This window comes from Calypte anna, chromosome 13 (genome assembly GCF_003957555.1).
Source record: "Calypte anna isolate BGI_N300 chromosome 13, bCalAnn1_v1.p, whole genome shotgun sequence".
In the NCBI taxonomy this organism is placed as follows: domain Eukaryota; kingdom Metazoa; phylum Chordata; class Aves; order Apodiformes; family Trochilidae; genus Calypte; species Calypte anna.
The window spans coordinates 2,583,310-2,604,820 of NC_044259.1; the positions used below are offsets into that span (position 1 = coordinate 2,583,310).

Consider the following 21,511-nt stretch of genomic DNA (forward strand, 5'->3'; position numbering starts at 1 on the left):
TCCAGGGAAGGGATTCTGCCCCTGTGCTCAGCCTGGTGAGGCCACAGCTTGAGTCCTGTGTCCAGTTCTGGGCCCCTCAGCCCCTCAGGAAGGAGATTGAGGTGCTGGAGCAGGTCCAGAGAAGAGCAAGGAGGCTGTGAAGGGATCCAGCAGAATTGCTGTGAGGAAGGGCTGAGGGAGCTGGGGGTGTTGAGGCTGGAGAAGAGGAGGCTCAGGGGAGACCTCATCACTCTCTGCAACTCCCTGAAAGGAGGTTGGAGCCAGGGGGGGTTGGGCTCTTTTCCCAGGCAACTCTCAGCAAGACAAGGGGCCATGGGCTTAAGCTTTGCCAGGGGAGGTTTAGGTTGGATATTGGGAAGGAATTCTTTGCAGAGAGGGTGCTCAGGCATTAGAATGGGCTGCCCAGGGAGGGGGTGGATTCTTCATCCCTGGAGGTTTTTAAGAAGAGACTGAATGTGGCACTGAGTGCCATGGGCTGGGAACCACGGGGGGAGTGGATCAATGATTAATGACTTGATGATCCCAGAGCTCCTTTCCAACCCAAATGATTAAATGATTCTATGATTCCTCTCATGCTGCCTCTGCCAGCACTGGAGGGACAAGGCAACACAACAAAGCTTTGGCACAACAGACTCTGAGCTGCCACTGGTGGACACTGATCCCCAAAGTAACCAGCCTGTGATCTAACAACTGCAAACAAATTTTAACTTGGGGAAACCTTGGGTCAGACCCGCAAACAGGGTCAGGGAAAATTTTGGGGTTCTTCTTGTTGCTAACCCAAAATAGTGCAGGACTGAGTGCTGGACACCCTCAGTCTGGGACTAGATTTCAAGCATGCAGCCAAGACATTAGATCCACCCTGGGATGTTTGCAATCATTTCCTGGTGGATGATCTTTGTCCATTTGCATTCTCAGGCCTGTCTCAGTCACCATAAAACTTCTACAACAAAAAAAAAAATTTACATGTGGTCCCACCACTCTGGGCACTGGGACTTCAGAAGAAGTGACCATTCCCATCACCATCACAGCATCCTCTGACATGTGCCTGGGCACCAAGCCCCTCTGTACAGCCCAAGCCCCCCTGACCTGAGCCAGGCCAGCCACACTTACTGCAATTTCCTCCATCACCACAAATCCCTTCTAATTCCTTCTAAATCGTTGTCTCCATCAAAGCAGAGCTGGGATTAGTGCAGCCCCACAGAGCAGGGACTGCAGGCAGAGGCAAGGCAGAGCTGGGCAGGCCCTGCCCATGGACCCCTCTGCCCCTGCCCTGATTTCATGGCTAATCCAAACCCATCACAAGCTGGGATTGGGGCCACCACAGAGGCTCCCAGAGCATCAGCCTCCTCAGTTCCCTCCCAACCATAGCTGCATTTTCTCCCCACCCCCACCCCTCCCCATCCTCTCCACTGTGCTCTCCTCCTTTGGGAGACAAAAACTGCCCCTCTCAACCTCTTCCAGACCCCCACACCAGCACGTACCAGCTCCCAGACCCTCACTGCCTCTCCCTCAGGGGGATGAATAGGAGCCAAGAGTCTGGAAGTTTGCTGGGCTGGCCCCAGCCTGTGATGCAGCAGCTGCAGGCAGAAATTGGGGCTCAGCCCTTCTGCTGGGGGAAAGCAGCAGGAGAGCCTCAGGAGAGATGCTCCCCTGGAAAGACCTGGTCTGGATCTTATGGAAGGTGATGAGAGATGCTCCAGTGGCTCAGAAGTAACTCTTTCTTTACAGAGTCATCCCCAACCCCTTTGTCCCCCTCCAGAATCTTTCCCTCCTCCCAAGTGCTGCTGGAGCCTCCTCCCTCACTGCCTCCAGCAGGACCACAGGAGCAAATCTTTACCACTGACAGGGGAACAGCAACCAGGAACAGCCCAAAATGCACAGTGCTACTTCCAGTCATCCCTCACAGTCCCATGACCCCAGGAGCTGGAGATTCACAGGCAGAGCCCATCTCTTGGGGACAGCAAAATCATCAGTCTGATGAGAGCAGAGAAGATGCTGGATTAGCTCTGCTTCTCACTCCTGAGCACAGGAAGGTTTGGGGCCTCAGGTGGAGGACAAGATGAACCCAAACTACACGAGGAGCCTCAGGTCTGGTGATGGGCAAGTGCAGCATCCCCCAGGGCTGGAGCCTGGAGGACTCAGGTGCCCCAAGAGGTGCCCAGGGATAGTTGGAAAAGGTGCTCTTCCTTTCAGGAGAGCTGATCCTGACCAGAAAACCACTGTGCATGGAGGAGTCAGTGATGCCTTCCTAACCTGAGGACACCATTGCTGGGCTGGGCATTTGGTGCCTTTTGGGCTGTGCTCTGTCACACCAACCCCATAGACACAAACCAGCCCTGGCCAGCTCAGGACAGCAGAGGAATGGATGGGCAGCTCCATCCCACTAAGCCCAACCAGGCCAGGCCTCCATCTGGCTGGGCAACAAGGAGCTCTTCAGATACCATCCTTTAGGAACAGAGTTGGGTTATTGTAAGAAAATTGGATGGAATGACCTTGGTCATTCCATTGGTCATTCCTGGTCATTGGATGGAATGGATGGGAGAGCTTCTGGCCATGGGGTCTTCTGGGAGCTATGGGGGAAATCTCTCCAGAGTCTGGATGCTGCTGCACAGACACAGGGTGCTCAGCACCTGCAGAGATGTAAGGTTTACTTCCTAGCTATACTTCTTATTCTGCCCTATTAGAACTGCTCTTGGGTCGAGGCAGTTAATGTTGGGATTTTTATTTTCAGGATGGCTTCTCTTCCACCTCACCCTGCCTGTGCAGGGGACACACAGGGCCCAGGGCAGACAGGACCAGTGGCTGGAGGCCCCTGGAGTATGAAGGGGGCAGGGAGGGGGAACACCAAGGGGAGGGCTGCAGTCCCTGAGACAAACCTCCCCCCAGCACACTTCACCAGGTATTGCTCTCCCTTGCCCTGGTGTGGCCACTCCAGACACAGGCAGGAAGGAGCCAGGATCCCAGCCAGGATGTCCTGGCCCATGCCTGGACCACTCTGTGCTCATTGGCCAGCCCTCTGCTTAGCAACCACCAATCCCAAGAGCTTATTTGCTGGCTACTGGGTAGGAAGATGCTGGGATTTCTTCCTCCCCCTTTCCCTTCCTCCCTCCCTCCCCAGTCTCCTTCACTGATCATTTCTGCCTCCAAAGGAAGCCTCTGGCATAACCACAGGGACAGACACAAACTTCCTTCCCCAAGGCCCCTGCTCCAGGAGAGGAGGATCCCAGCACCACCCCCGCAGCTCCTCAGCCTGCAGCTTCCACTGCAGCACCGTGTGTCCCCAAGGCAGATGAGAGCTCAGATATGGGGAGAAATAGCTCCCTCACTAAGCCTCAGGGATGTTACAGCTTGTGGGGACTTCACCACCTCCCACTGGGAGCAGGGACACCCATGGGTGACAGCAGCCAGGGCTTCACCTACTGCAACAACTGCATCCCCAGCAAGGCTCCAGAACGAGCATCCCCCCTCCCCTGCACCAAGAGCAGGGGAAAACAATGTGACTGCAAACCACTGCTTGCAAAACCAAAACAACTGAGCCTTTCCTTGTCACTCTTACAGATGGAAACTGCAGAGGAGAGAAGCAGGATCCAGTGGAAATCCAGAGCAAGGAACCTGGGGAAAGAAATGACCACAGATCCTGCCCATCTCTTGGGCCAGCACCAACCCATCCTGACTGCAACTGAGAGACCTGAACACCCTCAGAAAGATCCAGCTGAGGCCTAAATGACTTCTCAGTTCTGCCTGCTTCCTGCCAAGGAGTTAAGAGGCTGAGCAGGCTCACCTGGAAGGGGATGCAGGCCAGAAGGAGAGGCAGGATGAACTTCAGCTCTTCTAAAAACCTCCAACCCCTTTTCAACTCTGGAAAGAGTTGAAACTCATGAAAATCCAAATGAGGACCCTGTCAGGAGGTGGCAAACAGGACCTGAGCCATCCTTTAGCCATGGGGCTTGTAGCCTGGTGACCTGGACAGTTTCCCATTTCAGTGGCACTCAACCTGCTGCCCCAGCTCTGAGGGAAGGAGCAGGACAGGACAGGACAGGACAAGACAGGGACACAGCTGCAAACCACTGGTGGCTTTCATTCCCAGCACAGCACCCCTCTGGTGAGGTCCCAAGAAAGCTGCTGCTTCACACAATCAGGGTGTCTCTTCAAAAGCACCCAGCACATTTTGGATTTCATCTCACAGCAGCCACATAAAAGTGGGGAAGAGCTTAGAAAAGAGTTAGACACAGGAGTACATCCCTCTTGGCCTGTCAGTCTGGCACAAAATGGCTCCAGCATGGTCACGGGAAGGACACATGTTGGGATTTGTCCCACCATCAGGCTCCAGAGTCAGAACCATGGGCAGCCCCCTGTGGATGGGTGGTGAGCATCAGTGCAAAGCACAAGAGTGAGCAGCCCCCCAGGTACCCACACCCCTCCTGAGTGCCTTGTCTGCTGGGGCATGGACATGAGTCCACTGCTGCCTCATCCCTCAAATCCTTTGGACTGCATGGGGAATTCATGGGTGAATGCAGGCTTGAGACCTTCCACCCTGCTGCAGGGTCCCAAAGCACCCTCTGACAGACTCCTGGGATCTGCTCTCCCTGCCAGGCTCAGCTTTGGGTGCCAGCACTACCCCAGGGAGCAATTCCTGAGGTCAGAACTCCAAGGTCTCACACTCTCCATGTCCTGGTTCCCCCAGGCACATCCACTGATGGCAGGACATGGATACAGCCCTCAACACACACAGATCTGTGCTGAAGGTTCCTTGGGGTGGATCAGGGTGTGAAGAAGCACCCTAGGGTGACTGGCAGCTGATCAACAAGAAAGAAGCAGAAGAGAGGAGGCTGGCCCAGCCTTGGCTTTCAGCAAACAAGCAGAGGGAGAGATTTACAGTGGTCAGACCTAAGCTGAAGCTTCCACTCTCTTTTCTCACTATAGAATATCCCAGAATGGGACTGGTTTGAAAGAGACCTTAAAGATCATGTAGTTCCCCTCATTCCATGGGCATGGATGCCTCCAACTAGACCAGGATGCTCCAAGCCCCATCCAACAGGTCCAGGTCTTGCCCAGTCCCACGGGGGCATTTGCTCCGATGAGTTCAGCCCCAGCAGCTGAACCTCGAGCTCACCTCAGCCACCTCCCTGATGCTTCTGGATTTTAGTCAGAAAACTCACGGTGACTTTTAAGGACCCTGTGCCTGTGTACATTGCTGCTCTCAGATCTCAGCAGCCACCACCACACGGGGGCCCAGGCTCCCCGAAGCCTCTGTTGCCTTATTAGCAGAGCCTCCACTTGGGATTTATTTTCCATCCAGAATTTAAGCTGAATTTATCTATTAACTAAAGACTATTAGTGCCAAAAATAAGTGGAATGCCACTTGCTCAGCAACACAGGCCTTACGAGAGACCACGTGGCAGAGTCAGCCCACCCAATCCCAGCCCCAGAGAGGCTTTTTATAGCCACCCACGTCTGATGGAGTGCAAGGGATGCTTGGCTTGCTGCAAGCTTTGCTCTGCAAGCCTCTGATTGCAGGGGGGGGAGGGAAATGTCCCCAGATCCATGGGCAGGGGGCACAGTTCCCCCCTCTCTGCTGGTTGGGGAAGCAGCCAGATGGAACTAGAAAGGGTTTCTGAAGAGGTTGAGGCAGAGCTGCCTCATTTCCCTGCTGGAAAACAACCCTGCAGGTGCAGCACCCAGCTCCTGACACCCAGCCTGCAGGCTGCCCAGCATCCCAGCACTGGGTGGCAGCATCAGGGCTCCCTGATGTCCTTCTGAGGGAGGAAAAAGTTCACCAGAACTTCATCTTCCTGCCTGATGGTTACTGGGTAGGGAGATGCTCTGGCTGATGGAGGCTCCTCTGGTTTCCAGCTTGTGCTCAGGGTATTTTTTCCATTGAGTAGAACTTCCTCTCCTCCCAGCACCCATCTGGCTCTGCTAGCAGGAGGGTGACACTGGTGTGACTCTGAAGGCTTCTCCAGGGGCTCTGACCAATCCCCACTGCCAGGGATGGGAAACCCCAGCAGCAGCCCCAGCAAGACCACTGCCAGCAGCCCCCAGAATCCCCAGAGCAACAGCAGGGTCAGAGGAAGGAGGTTGGCAGCCCTCAGGTATCCACACAACCTCAGATGCCCCCTTGCTCCCTCTCCTGCTCCCCTCTGAGAGGTGGGACAGAGGCTCCCTCTGGGTCCCTCTGGGTCCCTCTGGGACCTTTTGCCAAGCCAAGTTGAGGTGCTGGGACAGGCAGCAGCCAGGGTGGGTTTGAAGGTCTGAGAGCTCTTTGGAAAGGAAGCCTTGGCCATGATGGATGGGAAGAGGTTGCTTGGGCTGCAAGAACCAAGCTTTGGGCCAAAGGAACACCTAGGAAAAAAAATCACAACAGGCTGGCAGAGCCCCAGCAGGGCTGGGAAAGGCACAGCCCATCTGCACAAACCCATTTTGGTCCAGCAGCTGCTTTCAGAGATCTGAACAGCAGCTTTAGGCCACTGGCTGGACCAGAAGCTCCAGGCTGGGTGCCTCAGGACATGGTACCCTGGCACAAGCATCACTGTGCTTGCAGTTCCACCACAAATCAATGGCATGGGTGCAGAAGAGCTCATGTGGGTGTCCTGGCATCATTCTGACAGCAGGAGAAAGCTCTCTCTCCCATGAGGCTGAACAGGCTGCCCCTTCCCAGCCCTCACTCTGCAGGGATGGGGAACAGAGACCCCAGCCAAGGCCAGAGGAGCACAGTGAACACCAAGGGAGCAGCAGACACAAAGCTGCCTGACTCCATTGCTCCTCTTTTATGGGAAAACCTCCATGGAATACACCAGGAGGGAGGTGGAAGACCCCAGTCAGTGGCCTCCTTGGCCAAGGGTCTGTGTCACAATCAGCCCAACACCCCCATACAAATCAGGACTCACATATCCACCAAGTTTCCATCTATTTCCAGGCTTTCATTTACAGGCAACTGGGCAAGATGTCCTGGCCATTTCAAAACCAACCACAAAGTGGCTGAGACTGGGGGGATGTTTGGGAGTCAACTGATCCAACCCCTTGCTCACCTGGGGCCACCCAAAACAGTTTGCCAAGGACCACATCCCAGATGGCTTTTGAATCCCTCCAAGGATGGAGGCTCCCTGGACAACCTGTGCCGGTGCTCAGTCACCTCACAGTGAAAAAAAGCATTTTGTGGTTTTTAGAGGAAACTTTCTGTGTTTCTCTTTGTGCCCAGTATTCCCTGTCCTGTCACTGGGCACCCCTGAGAAGAGCCTGGCTCCATCCTCCCTGCATCCTTCTTCCCTCAGGCATTTGCATCCCTTGATAAGAGCCACCTGAGCCTTCCCTTCTCCATGCTGAACACTCCCAGCTCTCTGCCTGTCCTCCCAAGAGTTGCTGGAGGCTCTTCCCCCTTTCTGTGGCTCTTCACTGGTCTCTCTCCACTATGTCCCTGTCTCTCCTGTGCTGGGGAGCTCAGCACACAGCTGGGGAGCTGAGCACATGGTCAACTGGTTGGCCACCAGGACTCCCAGGGCCTTTTCTGCCAAGCTGCTTTCCTGCCCCTGGGAAATACTGGCACTAAGGGTTGTTCCTCTCCAAGTACAGGACTTTGAACTTCTCCTTGTTGAGCTGCATGAGTTCATTTCTGCAGCCTGGTGAGGTCCCTCTGACACATCAGCCTCTCCCATGAGGTTGGGGTCTGCTGCAGACCCCAGGGGGTCCCCTCTGCCCCCCTCCTCCAGGCAGGTAATGAAGATGTTCAGCAGGACTGGAGCCAGCCCCTGGGATACACTCCTGGTTTCTCAGCTTCCATGGACAGAGTTTGTTCCCCTGATCACCCTCTGGACCTTGGCCATTCAGCCAGTTTTCAGTCCAGCTCTTCCCATCTGCTCATCCAGCCACAGCTTCTCTGTCAGCATCTTACCAAAAATCCAAGCAGAAAATGCCCACTGCTCTCCACTCACCTACCCAGGCAGTCATTGCAGCACAGAAGGTGATCAAATGGACTTCCTTAAGGAGGTCTCAGACTTTTATAACTTTTCACCTCCCAATTCATCCAACTTTCTTCAAAAAAGCTTGTGATTCACCAACCCCCTGCAAGGGTGAGACCCAGGAGGGATGCTGAGAGCCTTTCCAAGCAGGCAGGTCCAACCTGTGTGTCCTGGATATGCAGTAGCACCAGACAACCTCCTACTTCTCATCCTAATACTGAAGTCCCAGTAAGTTTCCTCCAAAAATAAGTCTAGGTGGAAATAAAAAAGGTCATTGAAACACCTCCAAGGTTTTAAACAGGGCACAGCCACAGAGAAAGGAACCAAAGGCATCATTAAAAGATTGTAGGGTTTTCTTAGCTCTGCTGCAATTATCACTGAAAGCTGAGGATGTGTGATAGAGAAGAGTGTGTGTAGGAGGGAGGAGAGGAGAAAGGAGGGAAAGAGCAAGACAACAGCAGCATGGAAGGAAATTCAGCACTGCCAAGTGAAAGCCACTTGTGAAAGGCAGAATTTCTTTCCTTGCAGAAAGGTTCCCGTGTCATTTGATACCCAGAGAAAGAATAAAAACCACATTATTTTGAAGAACACTGGCCATGTAAGACTTCTAGGAGGAGGGTTTTCCTCAGATGCTGCAGCCAGGAGATCACCCAATGTCTGCCATTCCCCTGCCCTCCTTAAAAAGATGAGGAAACCTTGCTGGAAGCTGGGTGTCTGTAACAGCAAAGAGCTCCAGCTCCCACTTCTGGGCAAGTTTCTGTCCCAGAAAAATAGACTTGTTTTCCACAGGCTCCACACAGGCTCAGGTCCTGAGCAGCACCAGTATGAGGGCAGCTCCTGAACTGGTCCTGAGCATCACAAGCATCAGGGCAGCTCCTGAACTGGTCCTGAGCAGCAACAGCATGATGGCAGCTCCTGCACTTGTCCTGAGCATCACCAGCATCAGGGCAGCTCCTGAGCTGGTCCTGAGCATCACCAGCATCAGGGCAGCTCCTGAACTGGTCCTGAGCAGCACCAGCATCAGGGCATCTCCTGCACTGGTTCTGAGCAGCACCAGTATGAGGGCAGCTCTTGAACTGGTCCTGAGCATCACCAGCATCAGGGCATCTCCTGAACTGGTCCTGAGCAGCACCAGTATGAGGGCAGCTCCTGCACTGCTCCTGCAGCCCCCATGGCTGCACAGCCAGTTTTGGGGTGGGAAGGCCCCAGAAGGTCACAGTTTCCAAACAGCACCTTCCCATGAGCTTACCTGTCCTGAATCCAGAATCCTCTACACGTACCTAGGAGTTGCACTTGATGATCTTTGAGGTCTTTTCAAAATTTAACAATCCTGCTCTGGGAGTGACCTGCTCCTGGATGCTTTAACATCTACAGATGGGGTTTGGAGGTCTCAGCAGCCACCAGACAATTTCAAAGTTCCCTGCAGAAAGGCATTTTCCCTCCTTGCTCAAAGAAGCCTCCAGAGCCACCTTCCTGCTGTAGTTCTATTTGTGGTTACCAGTCTGATTCCAGTGCTGGCACACACTTTCTTGGCAAATTCAGCTGGTTTTTACTACAGGTGCAGCAACCCCGTGGGACAGATTTCCTCCACTTCCTTGCACCAGCCCTGTCCTGGGGTGACACTTCTGGTCTCTGTGGTTTTGTTCTGATGTCACAGAGCAGTGACAGCCCACACAGTGCTTGAGAAGGAAGGAGAGGCCTGAAACCTTCTGTGACCTGAGCCAGGAGGGCTCCCAGTTGGCTGTCTCAGCACAGTTGTCTTTCCTCTCCCCAGGGATAGCCTGCAGAAATAAACATTCACACCAACCCTGCCTTGCCCGGGCTTGGATCACCTCCCAGCAACAGCATCCCAAAGGGCTGGGAAATGGGCTCTGGTGGCAACTCTCAGGATCATTTCAAGCCACAAAACACAGCCCAAATCTCTCAGCTCCATGCAGCAGCTCCAGGTTTGCAGAAGTTTGCAAGCATCAGCAGAGCAGGGACTCGTCCTGCCTCACCCTCCATCACAGCAAAGCTGCTCTAACAGCTTGGAAAAGCCTCTCTCCACACCATCAGGCAACATCCAGTGTCCTGGGGGATCCATGCTTGCTGCCAACACTCCCAGCTAGTTCTGAGCACCAGAAAAACAGCCTGGATGCCAGCAGCCTGCGTGTCACCAGGCAATGGACTGGCAGGAATTGTCCCTTCACGCTCCCCCAGCTCCCCCGTGCAGATGGAGAGAGCTGCTGCAGGTTTGGGGACAGCAAGTTTGTCTCTTTGTGGGGCTGGCACAAAGCTGGGCTTGGCTGAGAAATCATAGAATCACACAAATTTAGGGGTTGGAAGGGACCTCCAAAGATCATGGAGTCCAACCCCCCCTGCCAGAGCAGGGTCACCTCCATCCAGCAGGTCCCACAGGAACACATCCAGGAGGGTTTGGATATCTGCAGGGAAGGAGACTCCACGACCCCCCTGGGCATCCTGGGCCAGGGTTTCCTCACCCTCAAAGTGAAAAAATTCTTCCTAATATTTACATGGAACCTCCCATGCTCCAGTTTATACCATTGCCCCTTGTCCTATGTTTGGTCACCCCTGAGAAAAGCTTTACTCTTTCCTCTTGGCACTCACCCCTTACAGATTTACAAACATTGAGGAGGTTACCTGTTAATATCACCTCTTATCCTGCTAATAAATGCTCAGAGCTAGGTGGCCACCCAGGGAGAGTCTACATGCTGCAGGTAAATCCCTTGCGGTTCAATTCCAGGAACAAACCACAGCTCCTCCAACCACAGATCCTCCAACCACCCTCCAGGACTCCTCCAAACACCATCCAGGACTCCTCCAAACACCCTCTCAGACCCTCCCAGCTGCCCAAGAACCACAGCAGGGTCTGGCTCCTTTCTAGGAGGGACTGTCACCTCCAGGGAGGGCCACTTGGCAGCAGAGACAGCCCTGTCCCCAGGGTTTGGGCTGCTCTGAGGTCCAGCAGTGAGAAGCCCAGGAGGGTGGCAAGGGTTTTGTGGCCTTTTTTGCTGGGTGCCAGCCCTGACACACAGATGGGAACCCAGCACACCATCAGCTTTCACCTGCAAAGCAGCATCCTTCCTGAGTCCCAAGGAGGCAATGCTCAGCAGCTTTCCTGTGATCTGTGGCACAGATGGGAACTGGACCAAAGCTCCAAGAGCAGTCAGTCCCCCTTGCTGGCAAGGGTTTCCTATAAAAACACCTCCACACTGACAGTGTCCTGCCCCCCCTGCAGTGACCCTGCACTGGAATGGGCCAGGTTCTCCCCAAAGTTCCTTCTCTGGAGCACAAACCCACAGCACAGCCCCAGCCCCATGCTGTGCCTCTCCCCACCAGGGACGTCAGGCACCTGGGGCAATGCAAACTCAGCCCAACCACACTGTGCACCCAGGCAGGGCCTCCAGGAGCTCCCATGCTCCTTCTTCCCAATGGTCCCAGCAGCACCTTGCAGCAAGGCACTGTGCATAAAAGGGGCTCCTTTGGGTGGCCTGCTGCTTCCCACCACCCTAGTTCTTGTAAAAGAATTTTTAATTTCCATCCAAACCTCCTTACAACTACTGCTGTGGTCTACCCAGCACCCAAAAACCTCAGGGCCTTTCCCAGCATCTCACCTGCATCGGATGCTCCCAAGCTCCCTTGAACATCTCACCCCTTCTGAATTTCCCCTCCTCACTGGGGAGCCCATTAGGACCCTAGGACATTGTCACTTAGGGGGTTCCTACATTGTTTGCCACTCACTCTTCTGCCTGAATGTCCAAGAAACAACAACAGCCACCCTACAGCCCCAGCCTCTTGTGTCCTCCATGCCAGGAGGAGCAGCTTGAATCACTGACCTAGGAAGAAACCATGCCAGAGGAGAGTGATGCCTCTGTACCACACCTCTACCTGCCTGCATCCCCATTTTCTGACATTTCAGGCATCTTTCTGACAGTGTTGAGGATCAGGGCAGCTCTGGGGTGGTGGGACACTGCTTTGCTACCTTCCACATCCACCTAGGGCCCAGAAGCACTGCTGGAGCCCAGAGCTGGGGGTGTGATGCTGGAATGGGCACTGCCTCCTCCTGCCAAGCCAGCCGGGAGCTGCAGGAAGGACCTGGCATGGAAACTCTTTCAGCTCCTTTCTGCTGCCTCAGCTCTGCGGATCTGGGGAGGTGCCTGTGGGACTCAGGCTCTCCAGCACTGTAAGAAAGGGTCTCCATGTCTTCTCAGCTCCATAAGCTAGCACTCCACCATGCCAGGTCCCCCCAGACCAGGAATCTCCACTGCGTTCCAGCACAGGACACAAGGGTGCAGCTGCCAGGGCAGGCAGCAAGTGTCCCACAGCCCCAAGAGAAGAAACCCTGATGGTCCCCAGGTCACACCTGCCTCACCTGGCAGCTGCCCAGCAGCACAAGAGACAAGCTGGGAGCCAGGATGGGACGACAGCTCCTTCTCCCAGCAGGGATAAGGGGGAAGGTGGCTGAACCTCCAAATGGCAGGGGATTGTCCAAAGGATGCTGGCCCTCCAGCAGCAGCTGCCAGCCTGGCTCAAGGGGACACAAAGCCACTCAAGTCCCCTTTCCTCTGCACCAAGCCATGCAGAAAGGCAGCTGAAGAAGACCAGGGGGTGGAGGTGGGGAGGAGAGAACATCCAGAGCAGCAAGCCCAGACCAAACCAGAGCCACTCATTCCCACCATTGCTGTCACTGGGACCCAGCAACCCGACACTCCACTTCTATTCCCCCACAGTACTCCCAGGGCTGGTGAATGTGCTGCTGACTGTGCTCCACACACCTCAGCATGCTGGGACACCCCCATGGCTCTGGTGGAAGCTGACAGAAGAGGCCATGCCTGATCCTGACCTGACCCAAGGGCACCCCCCACCCCACAGAACCCCAGTGGCTGGTGCAGCAGCAGGCAGCCAGGGGCTGACAGGGACAGCTCAGCAGGCAGGGCTGCTGCACTCTTGCCAACTTTGAGACAAAGCTAATTCCAGTTCCCACCCTCTTGCCAAGCCATCTGCCTGCCCTGAGACCACCGAGATGATCCCGAATGTCACCATTACTGAGCCACTGCGGAAGGGGGATGAGCAGTGATTGATGATAATGAATGCAAATACCTGCCTTCCGACCTCCAATTGGCAGGACCCGACTACCTCTCCCACTAAGTAGTACATCATGTCCTTCCCCAGGCTCTGCAAAGCCTTTCCAAACTCTTCACCACTTCCACAAGCCATCAGGGACAGCACTGCCCATCCAGACCCGTTCCAGACAACCATCATATCCAAGATCTGCTCTCCTTCAACCCTGGGGCCCTGCTCCTGCCTGCAGACCCCACAGTCTCGTTTGCAGCCCTTGAATCCCCTGTGAAGGGTCTTCTGGAATCCTCCCCATCATTAGCAGGGCAAAGACCAGTCCTCTCACAGCAGGACAGGGGAAGAGGGGGAGTCAGCAGGTTGGCAGCAGGGCACTGTCCTCAGCCTGGCACCTCCTCCATCATCAAGCCTGTCTGTCCCATCCTGAAGAGATGCTGCACCCAGACAACAGCCACCTCCCAGAGGCCACCAACTAACAGGCATTCCTGCAACACCAGCTCTGGCCAAGGATGAACCCAGCTGCCCTTCTGACACTGTCCTTCTAAAGACAAGGTGGCATGGAGCAGGTGGAGGGACCACTGAGAACCTCTGTGGCCATGAACCCAGCAAAAAGAGCTTCCAGGACTGCCTTGGCCAGGGGGACATTCTGTGAGCAGAAATCCCTTGTTCTTGGGCTACATTATCAGACAGCAGAGTGGGAAAGGACATCAGCATCTACCTAGTCCCAAGCCTCAGATCTCTGAGCAGGTTCTCTCTCTGCCTGCAGGAAGGTCACCCATACCAGGGTCACTCTTGATGGGTGTCTGCCCAACCTGTTGTAAAAACACTCTGCTCTCACCCAGATCCAGATAGGCTTCCAGGGAGGGTATCATTCCTTCCAGAGGGGCAGATACCTCTGGTTTGCAGTTCCCACAGCCCTGTCAGGACTGTTGCCATCTCCTGGCTTCTTTTCTGCACACAGTTTCTTCCCACCAGCCCACCCAGCTCCATCCTCAAGGTGCCACACCAGCTGGGGCCATGGCACACTACCAGCCCCAGCCCAGTTACAACCCTTGATTCATACTGGGAAGCACTTCCAGGACATCACCCATTGGTCATGGTTTGGACTGCAGAGATACCTGAAGGGACCAATTGCTTGGGGTAAGACACTGAGAGAGGAAAGAGAAGAAGATCAGAGAGGATTCCCTGACCCAGGCAATCAGTTAGCAAGGCCAAGGCATGGCTACAAGCTCAGCAAGAGCTGGATGATCCTAACATGTCCCAGACAAGAAACCCCTACTCAGCTGAACATCGGTGCCCTTGGTCTCCCAACAACTCCTGTCCCCTTCTGACCCACTGAATCTCTTATTTCCTCATTTCCTTTTTCTTCCCTAATACAAACCCTTTCCCCTGAACAGCCCCAGTGATTTATGAAGTAACTTCATGCAAAACTTCTCCCCCATTCCTCTGAGCACATCCGTCCCCCTACCTGACCACGTCCCAGGTTTCCCTGCCTGGAGCTGCACAAATCCTTTTTATCAACTCATCTACTCCCCTTTAGTACCCTGTGTTCTGGAGGACCTCATGTTTTCCTCCTCTAGACTTGTCACCCTCTTATCCAGGCCAGAGCTGGAGCATAGGGATTAAATGAAAGCAGTTTTCCCTGCCCCTCCTGGCTGCGTGGTGCAGCAGGGAGCTGCAGCAGCCAAGCCCAGGGAGCAGAGTCATTCAGCAGAGAAGGAGCAGCAAGCACAGTGATTCATCTTCCTTTTGATCTTTAGCCTACCCTTGCAGACTCAACACTCTGTGCCCAAAATTTCTGGCAGTTGGCAAACCTTCCCCCCTATCCTCCCCCCCAAGCACAAACACACACCTTGAGAAGGCAAGTGCTGAGAGGTGCTGGCAACCTTGAGGGGGTTGGCTGCTGCCCACCCACCCAATTCAGCAGGAGATGATGAGCTGCCCTCAGTCTGCACCTCACCCAGCTCCTGCAGAGGACAGGAATCCTCTGTCACCTGCAGCAGACAGAGGCCACCTCCCCAGGGAGCAGAACAGAGCCTTCTCCTGCAAACAGCACTGTTTGGACATGGCAGAGTGGTCCAGCAGTTTGGGAGGGTGTGAGCTCACATCCTGGCTGCCTCCCCTGGCCAGCATGGAGGGAAGCAGAATCACCAGCACCAGCCCAGTGCCCACCAGCACCACCAGCACCATCCACGCTGCCTCAGCTGGCACCAGCAGGCACAGGAGGACTGAGAGCAGCTGCCAGATGGCCTCAGCACCTCCCAGCTCAGCAGAGCCACTTCATCACTTCCCAGCACTTTATGGCTCAGGCTCCTCTGCAGTGAGAATTCCTCAGACAACCCAAGTCTCCCCCAGGCTGCCAGCCCTGCAAACCTGCTGCCCACCACAGATGGATTCCCTGGAGCTCCCTTGGGGCAGCCACACTGCTCACCCCCTCTCCTCTTTCTCCTGCCCTGCCTGCCTCAGGTTCACATATTTCTGGGGAAGCCTCTCCTCTGCACTCAGCAGCGTCACTCAGGAGGGGAAATGAAGGCACGAGCATCCTGTGCCCATCACCTGGCAAAGAAGCAGCTGCTGCTCCTGGGAGCTGCTCATGGCAACCAGCAACACCCCCCCCCCAGCAGATGGGACCAAGCCTGATCCCTCCAGGGGCTTTGCAGGAGATTTTGGAGTGGGCCAAATGCTTTCAGGCTCCAGGTCCTGATGACCATTAGTGCTTTCTTGCCTTATCCAGCCCAGCTGGGGCTGAACGTGGCTCCCTTTTTGCCTGCTGCTGGAGTTTATTGCCTCAGTGCTCCCAAGCATGCACCAGTTCCTGATCCAGATCCAAACCCAAGTCAAGGTGTTGCCTGTGATTTAGAAAGGGCATTATGCTTCAGGGCTCCTGCCTAAGGGTTATGAGCCAGCAGAGCATAAAGCCAGTGACTGAGCAGCAGGCAGTGTCCAGAGGCTCTGCATGGAGTGGCCCCAGATATATAAACCAGCACTGCTGGGGTCAGGCTGGAGGCTTTCCCATCTCCTCTTACCCACAGAAAACCTTGGGGAGATCCTTTATTTAGTCAAACATTTATGAAAGGGGGACTGAGAAATGAAGCCAGGCTTTGCTACAGGCATGGGAGGGGACAAACCCCGGTGTTTTAGGGCTGCCTGAAATCACTTGGACCTGCACCACCAGCCAAGCAAAATTCCAGTTGCCAGTTCCCCATCGTGGCTGGTTCAGCTGGAAGACAAGGAGCCACGGGGACCCAGCTACCCTGGGTCTGCTCCCACTATGCCAGCTCCCCCAGAGCAGGAAGCACCCAGAACCATCTTGTCCTTGAGGGGGGTAAAAGCTTCCTGCAGCCCCATCTGCAGAAACCCAAGGCAAGAAGGATACAAGTGTTCACTCTTCTGCGAACCCAAGGAAGTGTGATTTTCTGAGGGTGGTGAGAAACAGCTTCAGACAGCTCTAATTAGCAGGGCAGCACGTGAGAAAATCCAGCTTGGCTGCTCCCTGTTCCCACAACTGTCCTGGGATGAACGGGGAGCACTGATATCAGTGCCCAGAGCCCACCCACACCCTTCCCCTGGGTCTGCCTGGCTCGGAGCAAGCCCCACGATTTGCAGGAGAGCAGAGAGGGATATTTGTGCCTGAGCTGCTGGTCCCAAGCAGTCAGTGCTATTTCAGGCAGCAACACCTACACTGTAATCCAGAGGGCTGTATTTCCCCGCGGGCACTTCGAAATCAGGCCTCTCTCCTCTCCTCTCCTCTCCTCTCCTCTCCTCTCCTCTCCTCTCCTCTCCTCTCCTCTCCTCTCCTCTCCTCTCCTCTCCTCTCCTCTCCTCTCCTCTCCTCTTCTCTCCTCTCCTCTTCTCTCCTCTCCTCTCCTCTTCTCCTCTCTTCTCCTCTCCTCTCCTCTCTCCTCTCCTCACAGCCTGCCTGGAACTATCTCAGAACCAAGAGATAAAGAGCATCCCACACCATGTAGCCACCGACCCCAAGGCCACAGCCCCAGCCCGCTCCTGGTTCCCACCAAGACCAATGCAAATTCCAAATGGAAAACAATAAATAAATAAAATTAAAAGTCCTCTGTCACAAGAAGTACCTGCTGCAACAACAGGTCCTCTGCCTGCAAATCCTCCCAGGGATCTGCCACCACCAGATTACTTGCCCAGACTAAGCTAGCTAATCCCACCTGGCCCTGGAACTCTGCAGCCTTTTCAGTGAGGAGCTCCAGGAGATGTAGGAGCTCTAATTAAAGCCACTTTGCAACTTCCAGCATAGGGAGGCAGGAAGACATTTGTTCCTCTGTGAAAGCAGAACCCAGGAGGTTAAATCCCCACCTGTGAGAGCCCCTCCTGTATACAAAGCCTCTGCACATCTCTCTTTACACAGGAAGCATGAACTCAGAGAGTGGGAAGCAGATGATATGAGTGACCCTTAAAGACCAGGAGCATCAGGACCACAACCCTCTTTCTGGACACAAATCAGAAGCAGTCCCAGCAGCAATACCACCCCTCACAGGCACTCCACCACGTGTCTTTTACCTATTTCTTCTTCCTTGATCTGTATGTGTAGGCACAAAGGAGATAAGAGACCATCCAACATTAAGGAGCTAAAAGATGTAAAGAAAGGAGAGGGGAGGAGAAGGAGGAACAGGCATCATTATATAACAGCATGAAAAGAAGTAAAAAAAAACAACAAAACAACAGTTCTCCCAGTGCAGAAGAGGTTTTAAGATGGGCAAGTGAGTGGTGTGACCCCCAGGATGCAGGGGGCCCAAGCTCCTTGTGTGCCAGGGGGACACAAACCCTCAGCTGGGCAGAAATACAGAGGCTGCAAACCTCTGGGGTCAGCAGGTGGGGAAGTTCAGGATGGTCAGAGTGGGAATCCCCTTGCCTGGACCTCAGCACAGGGAAGCAGACACAAAGCAGCCCAGGTGAGGCCTCACACAGGTGCCAGCTGCACAGGTTCTCCTGGTCTGCCCCCCAAACTCCCTCTCACCCTGCCCACTCCTCCAGTCCTGGGTCTCTTACAGAGCCTCATCACCCACTTTCTCTCTTCCAAGTGAGCTGTGCAAACAGCTGAGAGTGTTCCTTGGAGGCTCTGACCCTGAGCCTGGTTCTGCAACGCATCCTGGAGCACTGGAGCAGCAGGAGCAGTGGATATACAGCATCCTAGCCCGGGAGATGGGGATAAATCACTAGGAAACAGACCCAGAGCCAGAGCAGCAAGAAAGTGGTCCTGCAAGGCTTCCATCTTTTGGAAGTGGAGTGCTGAGAGCCCCTCTCCATCCACTCAGAAGAAGCCCTTGTATCTGTCCTCCTGGTTCTATAACACCCCTCACCAGGCTGCAAACCTGCTCGTGCCTCAGAACCCATGTTGTCTCTGGACACTTCACCCTTGCCAACACTGGAGGTGTCCACAGCAAGAACAAGAAATAGCCCCACAGCCTTCCAGATCTGCCCTTCCCCCCAGGAACCAAGGAGCAAGAAGGCAGACCATGGCCTGCTTTCCCAGCCCATGAACCTTTCCAGCGGCTCAGATGCTACGAAACAGAAGATTCTGCCAGGAATGTCACCTTCAGAAGTAACCTCCCAGCCAAACCAAGAGCATGAAGTGCTTGGGGAACCACAAGTTCAGCAGGCTGAGGCTCCCATTTAATCTTCATCACTGAACCAAACCACAGTTCTGACAGTTCCCAACCACCAGCTTTTATTTTTCTTTTGCAATCTGCCGTAGAGCTCTGCTGAGACAACACTCCTGACAACCTGCAGAGCTCCTGAGCCAGGGACCTATTCAGACCATCAAAAACACAGAAACAAAAGCATCAGCTCCAAGAAGGTGTCACAGGCAGAACGACATCCCTTAACTTGTTGTTACACCAGCCTACATGTTATCACTTTGAGCCTGATCCAGGAATCCATGGAGCAGCCTCCATTCCTCTTAAAGTCATACCCTGCTGCTCAGAGATTTCAGTTTGGAATCCTCTTACTTAGAAGAGAAAAAAAAAAGCTTTTGGTGTGCATTCACCTGATGATGAGACCACAGTCCCAAGAAATTCCCCCATTTACTTTCCTTTGAACTGCAACAGCTATTGCACTAAATCCTCTATGTCCACCATGGCCCACATACAGATGCACATGAAATCAGTGTCTCTCAAATTAGTTTTCTCGTATGCAGTCCTAGCCCATTTTCCTTAACAACATATTACGATGTGCAAGGTTCCACCTTTCTCCCAGGAAATGTCATCTTCTAAATTTATCTTTTGGCTAACTTAAAAAAGAGACAGGTCCGGCTTCCAAAATCCGGGCTCAGCAGTCCCAAACAGCCAAGTATTTGCCCCAGAAACACCTCGCTAACAACACCTCCCCAACAACAAAGCCACACACAGATGTTCAGTACAGAGCTGAGTATAACTTGACTAGACACCTTGCTTTTAATGAGGCAAAAAGGCCAATTAAGCTGATGAGGAAGTACAGCGTGCTGCCGGCGCCTGGGGAATCCGAATTCCCTGGAGATATGCCCTGTATTTCCCAGTATATCCTCGTAACCCACCAAACAGGAGGGATTCACAGCAATTTCTGACCGCACGGAGCTGCCCCGGTTAACACCGGCCTTCTCCGGATTTTGTGACACAGGATCTGAGCGCCCAAGCCGGACGAAGGGCCGGCCTCGCATTTTTTTGCCAGCTCAGATCCCAACCCTTGGAAAATGCAGTCATTGTCTTCTCCCGGTCCCCCTCCGCCCAGCCCATCGCAGGTATTCGCCCTGCCAGAGGACAGCGAGGAAAACCCAAGCACAAAAGGAGCGAGGCTCCTCCAGCAGGCGCTTCCCCGTGGAAGTCATTTCATAACCGCGCTCGGCAAGGTGTGGAGGATCCACCCGGGACCGGCTGACGGGAGACATCTCAATGCGAACAAAAGGAAACCAACTTCACGGCGTCGGGCCCTTATTTTTGAAGAAGCCGAAACTTCCCAGTACTTAAGGCCCACCTGGGGAGCCAGCATCTACCCCAGGCCCCGCACCCCCGGGCGGCAGCCCCTCTCCGCACCAGTAAACACGCTTCACGCAGCCCCGGCGCGGCCGGAGCCACCGAACCGCCGGAACCGCAAGCCGAGAGCGGTTCTGCCAACCGGGGCTGCACAACACGGGCGGACCCCACGGGCGGCACCGGGCTGGGGGCACCGTGGAAGCCCCGACACCGAAGGAAAAGCCGGTGCCGCGGGGCGCATCGGCTGCAGGGCCCCGGGCCCTTCCCCCCCGGCACCGGGGCTCGGGGCTGCGCAACTGGCTCGGCGCCGGGGACCTTGAGCCCAGCGAACGGGAGGACCCCGGTGCGGGCGGGGCGACCCCCGGGAGCGGGGGAAACATCGCGGCTGCGGTGGCCGGGCCCGGTGAAGAGCATCGCCCCCGCTGCCAGGCGCGGCCCCCGGGGAGGCGATGCCCGGGCACCCTCCGGCTCCGCGGGGACGGACCCGCGGCTCCCCGGCGCTCCATCACCGCCGCTCCATCCATCCATCCATCCATCCATCCATCCATCCATCCATCCATCCATCACCGCCCCCTTTCCCCCCCAACCTCCGCCGCTCCCCGCGCCCCCTCGGCCGCCGCCCCCCGCCTCCGCTGCGCGGCCCGTACCGCAGTCGGCGCAGAGGATCCGCGCCACGTCCCGCTTGAGGTTCTTGCCGCTGGTATCGAGCGGGGCGAAGGCTGTGCGGAAGACGAGCGGCTCCTCGGTGGGCTCCAGGAAGAAGATGTAGCGGTGGTTGCGCTTCACTTTGAAGCAGGGCGCCTTGGAGCCCACGCTGATGAGCTGCTCCCGCTGCAGTCCTCCGCTGTTGAGGGGCCACAGGTCCAGCACCTTGACCAAAACCCCCCCGGCGGCTCCTCGGCTGTCATTGCCGCCGCCGGCGGGGGGGCCCACGGACTGCACTTTGCCCTCCAGCACCACCGCCGCCGTGTACGCCTGGTCCTGCACCGACTTCAGGCTGGGCGAGTAGCAGGCGAGGGAAACGCCGAAGAGCAGCATGGAGAAGCCGGGGGCCGGGTCGCGCCTCATGCCGCCGGCTGAGCCCCGCTGGCCGCCCTCCCCGCCGGCCCTGCGGCGGCCGCGGTGCGGGGCTGCGGCGGGGCGGAGCGGAGCGGCGCGGAGCCGAGCGACGCGTCGTGGAGCCGCGGGGATCCTCCTCCGAACTGCAATGGAATCGTCTAGTTCCAACCAGACCAGGTTGCTCCAAGCCCCATCCAGCCCGGCCTTGGACACATCCAGGGAGGGGGAAGCCGCAAACCTCCCCGGACAACTCGGGTCTGGGGCTCACCACCCTCGCAGCAAAAAATTTCTTCCTAATAGCCGAGCTAAATCTCCCCTCTTCCAGTTGAAAGCCATTCCCCTTCCTCCCATCACTCCATGCCCTTGTCAGAAGTCCCTCCTCAGCTTTCCTGCAGCCCCTTCAGGCACTGGAAGGTGCTCTGAGGTCTCCCCATTGCTCCCTTCTCT

The 21,511-nt window shown here is 55.4% G+C and overlaps 1 protein-coding gene across 1 annotated transcript in view; it reads right to left on the reverse strand.

Annotated features, from left to right (window-relative positions):
* Positions 1-21,073, reverse strand: part of NRG2 (neuregulin 2) — a 173,951-nt gene extending 152,878 nt beyond the window's left edge. Inside the window, 1 exon segment of the mRNA XM_030459037.1 lies at positions 20,653-21,073. Coding sequence (XP_030314897.1) covers positions 20,653-21,073 — 421 coding nt within the window.
* Between the last annotated feature and the right edge of the window lie 438 nt (positions 21,074-21,511).